General features: G+C 45.0%; 1 protein-coding gene across 28 annotated transcripts in view; it reads right to left on the bottom strand.

The window, feature by feature from the left end:
- The window catches only part of NFIB (nuclear factor I B), a 241,181-nt gene extending 226,644 nt beyond the window's left edge, over positions 1-14,537 (bottom strand). For 19 of the 28 annotated variants that reach the window (XM_015117684.3, XM_015117687.3, XM_001111171.5 and 16 more), the window contains exon 1: positions 5,486-6,131. In XM_015117684.3, coding sequence (XP_014973170.1) covers positions 5,486-5,515 — 30 coding nt within the window. In that variant the 5' untranslated portion in view covers positions 5,516-6,131. Of the gene's footprint in view, positions 1-5,485; positions 6,132-13,949 lie in introns of those variants that run through there. The other 9 variants (XM_015117686.3, XM_077966082.1, XM_077966089.1 and 6 more) reach the window with 2 other exon arrangements.
- Positions 14,538-14,761: the final 224 nt, after the last annotated feature.

Genomic DNA, 14,761 nt, shown 5'->3' with positions numbered 1-14,761 from the left:
CAGGAGCGATGCCACAGTTCATTTCTCTTCTCTGTGGCACAGAAACACAAAGCATATAGATGCTCAGTGTAATGCCACACAGTTCCCGCTTTTGGAGCATGCTCTCAGCAAGAGGCTGCTGGTGGCACAAAGAGCATGCGCCATTAAACTTGATCCATTTTCTTATCAAACGTCCAACATTCCAACACTGAAACAGCACCATTCCAAGAGTGGTAACTAGAGAAACCGGTATACAGTGAGGGAAAGTGGGCAAAGGACATAGCTCGTCGTATCTGTGTCCTGAACAGAAGGTTTCCATACTTTGAGCAGTGCATTCTCTCCCCACACTACCAACGCCAGCTCCCAACACACACACACTTGCACTCTTGTGCTTTCTCACATATACTCTTGCATTTTTAAATAGAAGTTTTCAAACTTGAAAACAAAAATTACATGAATGTTCTTCCAGCAGCTTCCCTATAGAATATGCAGCCCCACAGAGTCCGTTAATTTGTTCACCGATCACATGAGTATAGCAATTATTCTAAACCTCTTAAAAATCAATCTGAGGTGAACAATGAAAAATGGCAACTTGGCACCAACTTTACATTCTTTGTGTCTCTGCATGCTGTGGTGGGGTGACACCAGGAGTGCACTGCTGGTCAGTTACTGCTTTTGTGGAATCTATACAATTCATTTGCCATGTAGATGAATTATCAGCTAGAACTGTGGGTGCATATATGCACGTGCATGTGAATTCGCAGGTACATATATTATTGAGTACCAATCTTTTGAATTAAGTAGTTTACCTTTAGGCTCCTGCATTTTTCCTGCCTGTTTCATCCAAGCCTTTTTTTAAGGGACGGTATCAGTGAGGAATGGTGGATAATCTTTACCTACAGATATTTCAAGTCACTTCCCAGTGCAGTCAGTTTCATTACTTCCTGATTTAGGTAAAACCTGTCTTATAAGCTTACGCCTATTGCTGTTCAAAGAGAAAGAGCTTAATGTCCAGTGCATGCACACCGTATGTATGCAATAAGCCAAGATTTCAAGCAAATGAGAACTTCCACCACCACTTTTCTGATCATATTGACTATATTGTCAGCCCAACTACAAAATAACTCTCTCTGATTGTATCCCAAGTTAGAATTTACATACTCATGTTAATCACCCTGAACTACGTGGAATAAATTATGTTTAACAGAAGACTAACTAATTCCATTAGGTAAATATGATGAAAGTACAACTAATGACTCTTTAACAAAGAAGGTGTCAAAAAAAATCCAATATAGATATGAATGTATTTTTAAGAAGAAATTCAAAGTTTTAATGCTACAGACTGCAACATGTTAGCTGTTTGTACTTCAGATATGGAAGGAGTACATGTCCCATCCAATCAATAATGTAGTTATCAAAAGTGTTCTAACACTGCTGTAAGTGTTCCTTCACCAGAATAAGTATGAATCAAAATTTTATAACAATACAGAATGCTGATGATTACATCACAGCATGAGGCATAACCAAATGCCATAGAGGAAATCATTAAACCGATCAGTAGTTTCCAGCAGAGATTTGAACAATTCAGTTACTATGCGAGCACATTAAACTAGGCCATGGAAAGAGTTAAACCACAATCTGTTCTTTGTGTGGGAAGGCAGCCCTGCTCACAGCAACCACATCCCATGATAAGACCTCCCTATCTCCATACACTTTCTGATGCCATGCTTTTAGCTTTCACTGTAACTACAAAAACTTTGTTTATCCCCTTTAGGAATATATGCAAAAAGAAAGCCTGCTCAAGGAAATGCGGGCTTAAATGTGCTTTGGAAACTCACTTCCTATAATCTTTTACTATGATTTATTGATACGACTAAAAAACACACATATATGCACCCATAAACTAAAACCTTGAGAATGTAAAGAGCACATGAGGTGGAGTGGGTGGGCTTTGCCTCACTCATTCTACCCCTGCCATGCTTTTAAAAATGCAATATTATTTTACAAATATTAAGCCATGTGGTAACACGTAAGTACTTATGTCCTTAAGTACTATGTTCAGTGACATTTCATTTTCTTATAAAGATATCACAGTTTTGATCAAATTTGTTTGTTTCAATATTTGATTATAAACATAATCATGCAAGAAAGCTCAAAATTTTAATGTCTTATTTTAAACAACCAAAATCCAAATTTGAAGGATGAATTTGAAAATTCTTAGCAAATGCACACAATTTTTAAACGTTCCTTTGAGTCTGCTGTCAATGCTGCCAAATATTGTTTTAAAACATGCTTTTTTTGAGAAATAAAAGTATCAAACTTTCTCAGGCTACCAATTTGCCTTATGATATTGTTCAGGGTTTCACTATTATGTGAATTCAAGTGAAGCACTTATTTGACAAGGGGACATATCCTCCAAAAATGACTGTAAATTGAGGTTTGCTATAAGTCACATACATTTCTGTATTAACATGCCTAAATGTCATCTCCCAAGTGTGACTGTTTCCTAATGCTGAGTAGCACTAGAGTCTTAAAGATTATGAGTGACATGAATATGGAACATAGTAACTGTCCTGATACGAAAATGTTTTTTAAAAAGGTGATTAAGGTTTTCAAATATCCTAACTAGCAGTGGATTATTACAATAATATTAAGCAATTATAAAATTTTTTTAAAAAGCAAAATATATAAGTGATTTAAAATCAAACAACTGTATACAAAAGCAATATGCAACTTTGCTTTTTCAGAAATTTTAGTAAAATACATTGAAGTTCAGTAATTCTCTTTTAAAACTTCCTTTAGTTGAACTAAATTGACAAAGTAAATAACAAAGTTACAAATTTCAGATATGAAAGTAAAGAGTCTTAATTCCACCAGGCATATTTATTTTTCTTCCGTTTCCATGAAAGGAATGGATAATTAGACCAACATAGAGGTAGAAGAGTAAATACTAGGTGTTCTTGGCGCATTGCTATATAACAATAAATCATGCAAAAAAATGTACCTAAAGAACTTAAAAGCAATGAAAGAAAAATATATTTAATGCCATCATGCCAACTGAAAGTTATATTATTAATGGTTTACATTATTTTTAAACAAATATTAAATCATATGATAGTTCTTCATTTTTCTTTTATATCTGATTTATACTGGTGTATAAATATTGGTTATTGATGTGCTGATTCTGTAGCATATCATTTTGCTAAACATATCATTTAATGGTAGGTCCTTTTTTTTCTAAACCCTAGATACATTATTCCAACAACTGAGATACTTTTAAAAGTTTATAACCAATTAAGAATGATACTCTATTTTGCAATTTACATGTCCTGAGACATGCTGTGCTACATACAGCTACTAGGCTCTTGTGATACAAAACCATTGATCTGATACAAAAGTAACACTATTAATGTGGCCTCACTTTTATAACACCTACATTACCTGCAAAGTCACATGGAGCTTAGTGAAGTGAGAATTCTTAAGCTAAAATACCTTCCCTGATATAGGCCTTGTATACATAAGCCTAGATTTATATTATTAAAATAGTAGAGGATATTAGTCATCACAAGTTATTGTTGTTAAGTATGTATCTTTGAATACTAATGTGATAGCTGAATGATTATGCTGTATATGATCCCAACATTCCATATGTCTCAATGCTGCAATATTATTTTTAACTTACACAAATTAAGATAAAACTAGTGACTTTTCAATACATATTTGGAGGAGACTAAAAATGCAATGTAATTGCTAGCAATGTTTCTGAAAAGCTGATGCTAGAAATATAGAGAAATGCACAATTACTCAGTCTTTTACAGGTGAGAATAAGTGATGCTATACTCTGTAAGTGAAAATCTTGCTTTGATTTGTTTTACTTGATCACGGTGTAAAAATTATAACAAGTTAACACAGCTTATCAGAAAGAGAGAAAAATATATCCGGTTGATGGGTAATATTAATGGTAACTTTTACAACTAGAGGCAATTCGTTATACCTGAAACAGTTTCATCATATTTATTGGCTATTATCATTCATGGTTTTTAAAATACAAATAGCTCAGCAACTCATTTTTCCAGTTTTGTTAAATTAAAGTGCATGTTTACTTGCTGAAAATAGCCATATCTAAGTTAATCATACTCAGATGCCAAACAAAATATAAACAATAAAAAATGTGTCAGCCAAAAAGCTACAGGACTGTATCCAATCACTGAATAAGCCTTATCATTGTTTTCATCTTCATTCACAATTTATGAATGCCTCAGTCCTTTTGAATCACAATGGCTTCTAATTGTCATACAATTGAAATCTTAATTATTTGTCCATTAAAAAATGCATCATCGTGATATTAGGTATTTTTAAAATTTTAACACGCCCAAGACTGGCTGACACTTCTCTAAATTATTAGTTTTTATGGCAACGTCAAAGAAAATGGTTATCAATTACCAACGGTGACACATCTTCCTAAAAGCTGAAATAAGCTGCCACATACCTTTAGAGGTTTAAAATACTGCCTCAAATAACAGTTCTGGGCTAAGATATTTTAGCTACTTTGTCAGTTGTTAGTTTCCTGGGCAGCGATGAAAACTGCCCCCAGGTAAGTCTGTTCGGTCTCACCACTTTTCTATTTGACCGTCTGGCTTAAAGTGATACAAATCGTGTTTTTAAAAAGTATAAAACCAGTGTTTTATTTCATAACATTATTCCTAAGGTCTTAGGACAATTCTCAAAGTAGAAAAAAATGACCTTACTTTTACCAGCATTACTTAAAATGCCTCACGAGCTACGCCCAAATATCGTCAAATGAACAGGTTTCCACAAAATGAACACATTCTAAAACTCCTTAACAATCACCAAGACCAACTAACTCGTGTCAACGTAAATATTGCCTTTGTGGTGCGGTCACTGGAAACCCCAAAGTGCAGCGGGTCACTATGGACCAGGGTTTCAGATCCCCAAATAAAGCAAAGGAATGGGTCCCCGGACCACAACCTCCGACTCGCTTCGTCGCCCGCCCACCGCCTGCAGCAGTGTCCAGCGGCGCCCACACAGACTCGAGCTACAGTCCCCTAGCCCAAGTTCACTGGCTGTTTTTAAAAGCTTAGTCCCCGTAAAGTCCTCCAAAGCCCGAGTCCACCTAAGTGCGCGAGCTGCCGAGAGGGGCTGCGGGCACCCCGGGCGGGGATGCCGCACCACAACGGGCACTTGGGGGCCCGCACTGGGCCTCGCACTTACAGATCCCGGCCCTGCCCACCCCCGGAGGCCTTGCCCGGCCCAGCGTCCGCGCTCCATGCCCAGGGCGCGGGGCTGGGCGCTCGCAGTGGCCGTGGGCGAGGGGCCGCTCTCCGGCTCCCACGCCGCCCCGCGACGCCTGCTGTAACTCCAGGCCACTTCTTCCAGGGACGGGGATGTGCGGAGGTTAACTCAAGCCGTTAATTGTCCGCAGCAAAACAAAACAAAGGCATTTCGGGCCAGAGAGAAAGCTCGAGAAAGCGACCGAGACATGTACCTGAGTGAGACAGATGGGAGAATACATCATGACTTCGCCTTAAAACGCACTTTCCCGGAGATGCCCAAGAAAATCTTCAAGAAGCAAGAATTTCATCTATTCATTTTACAGTCATCTGAGCCCCGCGATGCGATCAATCAGGACGGGGCTCTGCGCTGGATCACCGCAACTTCACAACAAACCCAGTCCTCCTTAAATAGCCAAAGATTCAAGTTCACTCGGCGTGCTAGATTTCCAGGGGTGAAATCCAATCTACACTTTTAACCCTCTTGCAGTCCGAGCGCGCTGGCCGTGCTTGCCGAGGCCGCCGCCGCCGCCGGTGTTGGCTGCTTTTCGCCTGGGTTTGGGGATTTGTTTTCTATTTTGCAGTTGTTGTTGTTGTTGGGGGGTAGGGGGTGCCCGAAGGTTCGGTGTGCGTTGGATTGGGGTGGTGGTTGGTGGTAAAATGCTTTTTCAAAAAAGGCGGGGAGGGGGGCGCAGGAGGGCGGGCAGGCGGGCGGGAGAGCGGGGAGAATGTGTCACCGCGCTGGGAAAGTTCAAGGTTACAGCCCCAAGCACTGCGGCAGGATCCCGGAGTGGTGATCGCAGGCGAAACTTTGCCGCGAGCCGACCATGTGTGTGCGCGAGGGGCAGCGTGAGCGAGTGCGCGCGGGTGGCGGAGCGCGCGCGGGAGAGGGCCGGGGTGGGGGCGGGGTGGGGTGGGGGAGAAGGGAGAGGCCGGGGTGAGGGAGGGGGCGCGAGCGCTGATCTCCGGGGCGGAGGAGGCTCGCGGCGCGTGGTCCCCGGCTGCAGCCGCCGCCGCTGCCGCCCGCACCGGGTCTTCGGCGCCCGGCCGCCCGCCCGCCCACCTCGCCCCGCGTCTGACCCGGCCGAGCGTGGAGGCTGCTGTTGCCGCCGCTGCCCAGAGCCCAGGGGTATCAAAACGATCTCCTGAAAAATTCCAAACGATAAATCCCGCTCTCCCGCTCGGCTCCAAACTCCTCTCTTTTCTGCTCTGAGCTCTTTTTTTTCCCTCCCTCTCTTGCTTTCTTTCGTTGCAAAACTTGGAAGTTGAAAAATTCACCGGTTCCACCCTCTGGACCCCGCTCGAGCTCTCTCCAAATCAGACTTAAGGATTGTTTTATTATTTAATTACACAATCATCGCTTTACTCCTCCTCCTGCAAACGCGCATTCCTTTTGCACCAGCCTCTCCACACCCCCCGCCCCCCACCTTCCTCCTCCTCCTCCTTCTTCTCCTTCTCTCCCCCCCCACCTCTCCCTCATTTGTTAAAGGTATCCTACCGGTGCCACAGAAACATGACTTTTTTTTTTCCAAAATAGCTCTTCTTTCCGCTGCCCTCCCCACACCGGCACACACATACACACCCCCGAAAACCCGCCCTGGAAGAGGTATTTCGGTGCTCGCTGCGGACTCTTTAAGCCGCGGGAACATCCGAGTGGGAGAAGCACTGAACCGGTCTGAGCCCTAGAAAGGAACGAGTGGAAAATTCCCTCACACCCAGGCCGCCCCCGGGCCGGGGCTGGGGCGCCGACACTCGCACCCGGGGCGGGCTCAGTCCGCAGAGCCTGCGGCTGCAGGGAAGAAGGGGAAGCGGAGCAGGCGGGGGCCTGAGCGAACTTGAGCCCAAGTAGTTGGGGCGCGCCGGCGCGGACCTGGGGGGCGCGGCGCCCAGCCCCCGACGGCCCCGCCCGGAGTCCGGGTTCGCGGGTAGGGAGGGGGTGCGGGGTCGTCCCGGGTCTCCCCACCACGGGCCCGCGCCCGAGGCAGTCGCGGCGTGCGGCGCTTCGCCGCGGTTTGCCGCCCTCTTCGGGGGTGCCCCGTGCACGTGGCCTCACTCTGAGCGGGAGGACCCGGCCGAGCCGCCGCCGCCTCCTGCTCCCTCCTCCTCCTCCCAGCGCCAGGCTTCGCTCTCCTCCTCCTCCTCCTGCAGTCCCGCTGGCTGGCTCCCAATCCCCACCCCCCGGGGCCCGGGGCGCCGGCGGAAAGCGTCTCCCTACCCGCCCGGGTGCAAGCGGGGCGGGGCCGCGGCGCGCCCGGGGCTGCGGGGCGGGCGGGCGGGCCGGCGGACGCGCGCGCGCGCGCGCAGGGTGCGTGTGCCGCTGCAGCCCTCCAGAGGCGGCCGGCCCGGAGCCGCTCGGCGCCCGCGCCGGCTCCCCACCGCGGCGCTGCCCCGCCCCCACCTCGCCGCCAGTGCAGGCTCCGAGTGAATGAACTTGATTCCGGGGATTTTGAAGGAGGCGGTTCGCGTTGCACCCTTTCTGCAACCCCCCCTCCTACACACACACACATACACACACCGCCCCCCCCAAATCTGGTTTTCTGCTTGGGGTGGATCGGGAAGAGGTGGAAGCAAAGGCCGCCCAGACAATGGAGGGAGGAAAAAGTGAGCGCCTGGGGCTCCGAGTCTACCTAGCTGGGGGCTGCGGGGGCGCTGGGGCTACCGGGTCCTCGCGGGTCCATCCCCAGGGCGGGGCCGCCCCGCTTCCATGGGTACTGCTGGGGCGTTTTGAGGCTCGCCCCCGATTGCCCTGTCCTTTTTCCACCGCTTCCCAGCTCTTGATTTGTCCCCTCAACTTTAGCCCCTCACACTCCCTCTGGTTTCTGCCCACCGTCCCCTCTTCCTTCCCCCAGCGGACCTGGAGGAACCAGTGACTTTTTCCTTCACCAAGCGGGAGTTATCCACATCAAGCATTTCACAACGACACATCAAGAAAAGTAGGCAGGTTCAAGTCAACCATGAAATGGTCACTTTTTAACCCCGTCCTGTCCTCATTAGGGAAATGCTCAAACACAGTCCGTTTTCAAAGAGCGCTCTTAATGAGGCGAGCTTGCCAAGTTTACCAGCTGCAGCCCCCGAAAACCCAGAGCCCAAAGAAGAAAGGCGCTGGGGGGTGGGGAGTTCGGGAGGCCGGGGAGGGGGTGCTGCTGGGGCTGGGGAAACAGGTAAAGTCGAGGAAATCGCGCGGACCCCTGCGAGTTAACCCTTTCGGCCACACGCTCTGGGAGCGGCCTCCCTGCGGTCCCCGCCCCTGCCCCTGCCCCGGCAAATCCTGGAGTCAGCGTTCTGACAACGTTAGTTTCCTTTGTGCGGGTCATTTCTTCTTTTTGAAAAGCTGGGATAAAGTTGGCAGTCTTTATGGATGAAAGAAATGAGGTGACTGTCAGGTTAATCCAGCAAATACTCATTTATCTCAGAAATTTTAGGCAACCTCATCTTACACACACACAAACCACCAGCACGAAAGCATCACTTTGTATTGCACATTACACTGCATCCCTTTTCTCACCCTCACCAGATTCTGAGGGGAGGAGGCGGGGAAGCTCTACTGATAATACCAGCTTTAACTACTGGAGTTTCCCTTTGAACAAATATTCAATTTAACTGGAGTTAATTTACCATAAAAGACATTCCCCTTGGCAGGAATGCACTAATGTCCTTGAACACACCTCTTTGAATGCCTGGACTCTCACAGAAGCCATTATTTCGGGGTCTCTTTAAAAATCGAGCGCCCATCTCTCCTTCTCTCCCTCCCTCCCTTCATCCCTCCCTCCTCACCACACCACCCCCAGTGAAATCCTGGCACCCAGAGAGCACTCCTTTCAGCCTGAGAGCCCAGAACCAGCCGTTGTCCCCTGGCAAAAAGAGGCCCAGTGCTGAGCCCTGGGCAAGTGTCTCCCGACATCGCCACCCCTCCTCCCTTTATTAGTTTCCCTTCCCAACAGAAACCATCTCCTTCTGCCACCAAAACTAGGTTGCATCCAAAAGTTTTTCACAAGCTTAAAAAAGAAAGAGGAAAAATTGACAAGTATTACACAGAAGAGCCCACAAAAGCTTCAGCAGCACCAGGGGCGAAGAAGCAGCGTCAGACCCAGGTAAGTCCCCAGAGAAGTGAAGATGTCTGGGGCCTCCCAGGCCCATCACTTAGGGGTTCAAATCTCTTTCTATTGCCCCACGTTTAAGGGTGCTTATGGCTGGTTGCACTTTGATGACCATGGAGGATGCTTGATAGTTTTTGCTTTTGATTTGTCTCCCAGAAAAAAGAAAATGAGATGGGAGTATGGTGAGGAGAGGAAAACCAAAAAGGAATGAAGAGTGAGCAACAGAGACTTCCTGAAAAAGAAGGTTTATGGGGGTGCTCAGTTTCTATGGCTTTGACTGTCTTCTCAGGCCTTGCAGCTATGTGCAGAATGGCTGACACCCCCCAAAACACTGCTGCTTGTCCAGCCAATGCCAAGGTCATTGCAGGCCTTCCCTGAAAGAACTCTAGGGAAGGGAATCCTTTGGAAAGAGGGGCTGGTGGATTTGGTTGCATGGGACACCTGGCTTCTCTTAGCACAACACTTGTCCATCACCTTTGGTTTGAAAATCTCAATCTTTTAAATCTGAGGTAGAAGGAGGAACTGAGAAAGTGCATGTATTGTATTCACTTTCCCTTTTTTGTAGCACGTCTGTGTCATGGTATTAAGAGTGGAAATATCTCTGAAAAGCTTCTGATAGTATCAAAGTGGGCCAAACACTTCTCAAACTTTGGTACTTACCACTCCTAAACTCCATCTCTCCCTCCTACACTGAGAGGGTTAAAAGCACTGGTGTGACAGGCCACTTTCATTCACCCCAAAACCTGGCTAAGGAGGTAAAGTGAATGATTCTCTCAGCAACAGGAAACTCTGTTATTTCATTATTCTTAAAGATCTCCTCAGTAGATCTCCTTGCTACCTTATAAGGGGGAAAAAAAAGTTTCCTTTCTAACTAACAGAAAGTTTATTGATTTCTAAATAGAATGCCAGTGCTTCAGCTCACTGGATTTTTCAAAACCCAGTTGTATATTTGAAATAAGCAATGCTACCACATTTGAGCCTTTCACTACAGATCTCCAGAGAGGAGCTTGACATCTCAAGTATCTAATATTGTTTTTCTTTTAACCATTTCCTTCCTAAAGAAACTGCAGCGACAGGTTGCAAATCCTGAGCAGTTTAATGAAAGATTTCTTGGAGCTTAACAAAGCTGTCATTTCCAATACACCCAATGACTTTTTTTTTTAGCTCTTGCATGTGATTTGCAAGAAGGTTCAACAGTTCCACACACCCTGGCTGCATCGCCAATATCAATATTTAAAAACTAAATACGAAAGAGACAGATGACCTCCTGACCCCAGAAAGCAGGCCTGCAAAACTGCAAGTATCTACTGCACCATGCCCAGGGATCTTTCCTTTTTCCAAATGAACCATAAAAATCATACATGTGTACTCTGGAAAATCAAATTTATATCCACAAGGAGAAACAGCAAAAATCCACTCATAAATGCAGATATAAACAACCAACAAGTATTGAAAGTGCCTGTACTTGATGAGAATTGCAAAATCAATTTTACCAGCTCAGGTAATCAAATTACTCAGCTCTTAAACTACTCCTGAGTACTACTACTACTGTCTACTACTCTTAAACAAAAAACAAAATCATACCCAGCCTTTAAAGTACTACTGTCAAATTAGAGAAGTAATTTTTTCCCCACCAGAGAATTCACAACTGGTTAGTTTCCCCACCCCCATTGCTAGCCCTTTGCCTTTCACTGAAATGAATAAATAAATATTCTTGGACCTTTTTCTCCTCCTCTGGGAGCTGTTTGGTGTCCCCTGAGGACAAAAGTAAATGAGAAAAATGACGTTGTTAATAATATCACTTCTGAAATGCCTCTAATCCATTGTTTTTTTAAAAAAAAAAGTGTCCCACTAAGTGTGTCTATATTTCTAGCATATTTACAAGTTATAATACAGTTCTGATCTCAACACCACCTGGGCCAGATTCCTCCATTAAGGTTAGCTGGTTTTCACTTCTCAACAGAGATGAGGCCAGTTCATCAACAGAGATTCCCAACATTGGAAGACATTTGCTCTACAGATTACAGAGTCAGCAGTTGCCCTGTAACTTTTGCACGATGTATTTTAAACTTTGAAAATAGAGGTAATAGTTGCCTCGCTTCATCCACAATGTTAACAAAGGTTCCATATACTCTCTCACACAATGTCTCTTGTCTGCTGATATTGAGAGTTGCAGTTACTGCTCTTTTTCAAAACAGCTGACCTATAAAGTAAAACTATATGATCATTTTATTTCTACATGTAAACTGGCTTCTATTACCCATATACACATGCCTTGTAACACAGGAAAACAGATGGGTTTTTAAGACAGGTATAGAAAGCTCTGTCCAAAATGGCTAAGTAGTCTTTACATTCTGTATTAAGTATAAAAAGTGCATAGCAGAACAACTCAAACTTTCTGCACCCCTTTCTCTCATTTCTTCTTTAAAAACTGCATAACAATGCATAAACAACAGAATTTCAAAATCAAAACAATGCATAACAACAGAATTGTGCATTTTAATTTTCAAATTAAAATTTAAGAAACAATTACATAATTACAACGAAAAAATACAAACAATTGGGCCTAAACAAAATATATGTTCAGTAAACTTTATCTCTGAATGTATCTGAAATTTTAACTATACAAGCCAATGAATCTCAAAGCGGTAATATCAAATTGTGTAATGTCAAAAACTCCAAAAACAAAGTTACAGATGTTCGTGACATCACATTCACTCAAAATTATGCTGCTGCCATATTAAAATTAAATGGATGCCTATGTCTGCTAAAGAATAAAAATTTATTTTGGACCTCAAACAATGAAACTGTCACCATTTATTATATGGAACACTCAGCTAATCAATTTCCTATTAAAATAGCTTTCAACAATACTTGGCTTTAAAATTCATCAGGGCCAGTAAAAACGTTTTCCCAGTGCACAAGAATGCAGTCCCAACCACCGATGATAATTACCGTTCTAATAATTTTATTGCCCAAGCACTTTTTCCTGTGTTCCTCATCACTTAGGCAGGAATCTGTAGTATATTGCATCAGTGAGTTGGAGTGCTTGACCTTTGCCCACATATGATTTAATAGGGACTTTTCAGCGCTAGAGCTTTCTCCATCTCTCATACCATTAAATGAAAACATCAAACCTCAAATGTAAAACTGGAAACCACAGCGTTTTGTGTTTCACAAACTCTTTGCAGTTTTTACTTAGGATGCTTAAAGGTCAGTTTCTTTGACTCACAATGCTTTTCTTCATATCGTAAATGCACTGGAAAGTCACACTAATTCTGATTTTGATTAAATCTTGAACTCCTCAGTCATATACACACATACACTCTGCTTATTTACACGTGCATTCTTTTCTAACCACATAAGCATGCGTATGTTACTTTCTGGACTTATTCCATTTTAGGGCTGATTTAAATGTCTGTTCAAGTGTGGGATCAAAAGTTAACTTTTTCCCACCTATTGGAAGTTAAAGTTACAAGGATGGTGCTATAAGATCCATTCAAAGAAAGTCAGAGTTAATCTTGTGTATTTTGGCGCCTTTTCCCTGCCAGCTACTGTACTGGGGGCGGGGCGGGGGGGAGAATACTTGGAGATCTTGTCTGTCCCGTCTCAAGTTCAATGGCAGTTCTTCCAACCCGAGCAGAAGATGGCCATGTTCACAGCCCTAATAATAATTCTGATCACGCCACTTCAGCATCTTGTGTCAAAGTCGAAACTGGCTTCCCCGCCCCCTTCAACCTGAAAGCTGCCAAGTCCTCACACACTTCACATTCAACCACAACTTAATGGATGGGATATTGTGCATTAAAATGTGTCCCAGACGTATTGGCGAAAAGAGGACACAGGGAACGAGAGATAGAGACACACACAGACTTAGGCAGAGGAAAAAAATCTGCAGCAAAAATAGCGGGGTTGCAGGGGGAAGTATTAACAGGAGTGGAAAGAAATCCATCATAATCTGTTGTAAAAAGTTGGTGGGGGGTGCGGAAGAAAGGCTAACAATACGATGCCACAAATTCAGGGATGAGGGATGGGAATTAGGACTAAACTTTAGAATGAATACTGATTTTAAACATTCCAACACACCAATCAGAGTTAAATAGTACTTCTTTCACTTAAAAATGTATTTTTAAATGAGAATATCTGTGAATTAAAATGGAGAAAAGAATGCTTCAAGAGGAGAGAATGGCCTACAAGGTAGAACTAAAGTACCATTTGAACAGTAATGTTTTTCCACCACTGAGGGGAGAGGGGGATAAAGTAGAGAGTTAAAGCAGAAAAAAAATGCTAGATTCTGTACCGTTTGGACTCACAATGTTACTCACTGATTTCCACCATAAGAGTGTGTCACATGTACTAAAGTTGCCAACGCTAAATAGTAAGAATACATATTTGCAAATTAGTTCTGCAAATGCAGCACTATAGCTCACAACCTGTAAAGCAGAAATGACATTTAGGAAAGGGGTAAAACAGCCACTTTGCAATCCACAAACAGGAAAAGAAAAACTGTGCCAGGGGTAGGAGGGGGTGCAAGGAACGAATAAAAGAAGCAAACAAAACCCATCATTTCAAAGCCACATACCATCGCACTGTATTGCATTAAATAAAAGAGATCTTGAGTCTGTAACAGAACCCTGGGCCGCTGACTTGACGTGTCTCAGGTACAGATTTGTGGATTTTCTCAGGGGTTGTTTTGGTGTCGCTTTTTGTTTAGTTTAAAAAAAAAAAAAAAAAAGCAAATCCGGGAGTAGTCTTATATATTTTTTAATTGTAATTTCTGCACTGCCACAATTCTTGACCCGAGAAGAAAAGGCGGTCAAAGTCAAGTTTAAAAGCAGGCAGCCCTTCGGTCTGTCTGGATTTCCAGCTTTCTTTCCTCTCCCTTGCAGAAGGCTGTTTCTCGTGGTTGACTTGAACGCCGTCCAGGATGGTGTGTGTGTGTCCGCCCGCGTGTGCGTGTGTGCATGTGTGTGTGTGTTTGGTGGGTTTTATTGTTGTTTTAGCAAGGCTGCTCCAGGAGTGGAGGCTGCGCCGGTCAGACGCAGCCGGCACGGCCCCGGGGTCGCGCGATCGCCCCTTCCCCGCCCTCGGATTGGCCTGGCCCGCGGCGGGGCTGCCCCGGAACCGCCACCCAGCAGCGCACCCTTCCGTGCCCGGCCCGCGCGCCTCCTGCAGTCGCCTCTCTGGCTTTCTCTTTCTCCGGCTCGCGGCCCGCCCCGCCCCGCCCCGCCCCACCCCACCCCGGCCGGCCTGGGCGCGCGGGAAGCGCGGCTCTTCGCTTCCGCCTGGCGGCGGGAAGGAAACCGAAAGGAGGAGCCGGGGGCGGGCGCGCGGCGATGCATATTCATCAGGGCGCCCGGGGCCGGGGAGGCGGGAGCGGGCCCGAGTGGGTGT

Source organism: Macaca mulatta, chromosome 15 (assembly GCF_049350105.2).
Source record: "Macaca mulatta isolate MMU2019108-1 chromosome 15, T2T-MMU8v2.0, whole genome shotgun sequence".
Taxonomy (NCBI): domain Eukaryota; kingdom Metazoa; phylum Chordata; class Mammalia; order Primates; family Cercopithecidae; genus Macaca; species Macaca mulatta.
The sequence above is the reverse complement of the archived record's forward strand: the minus strand, read 5'-3'. Positions and strand labels throughout refer to the sequence as shown.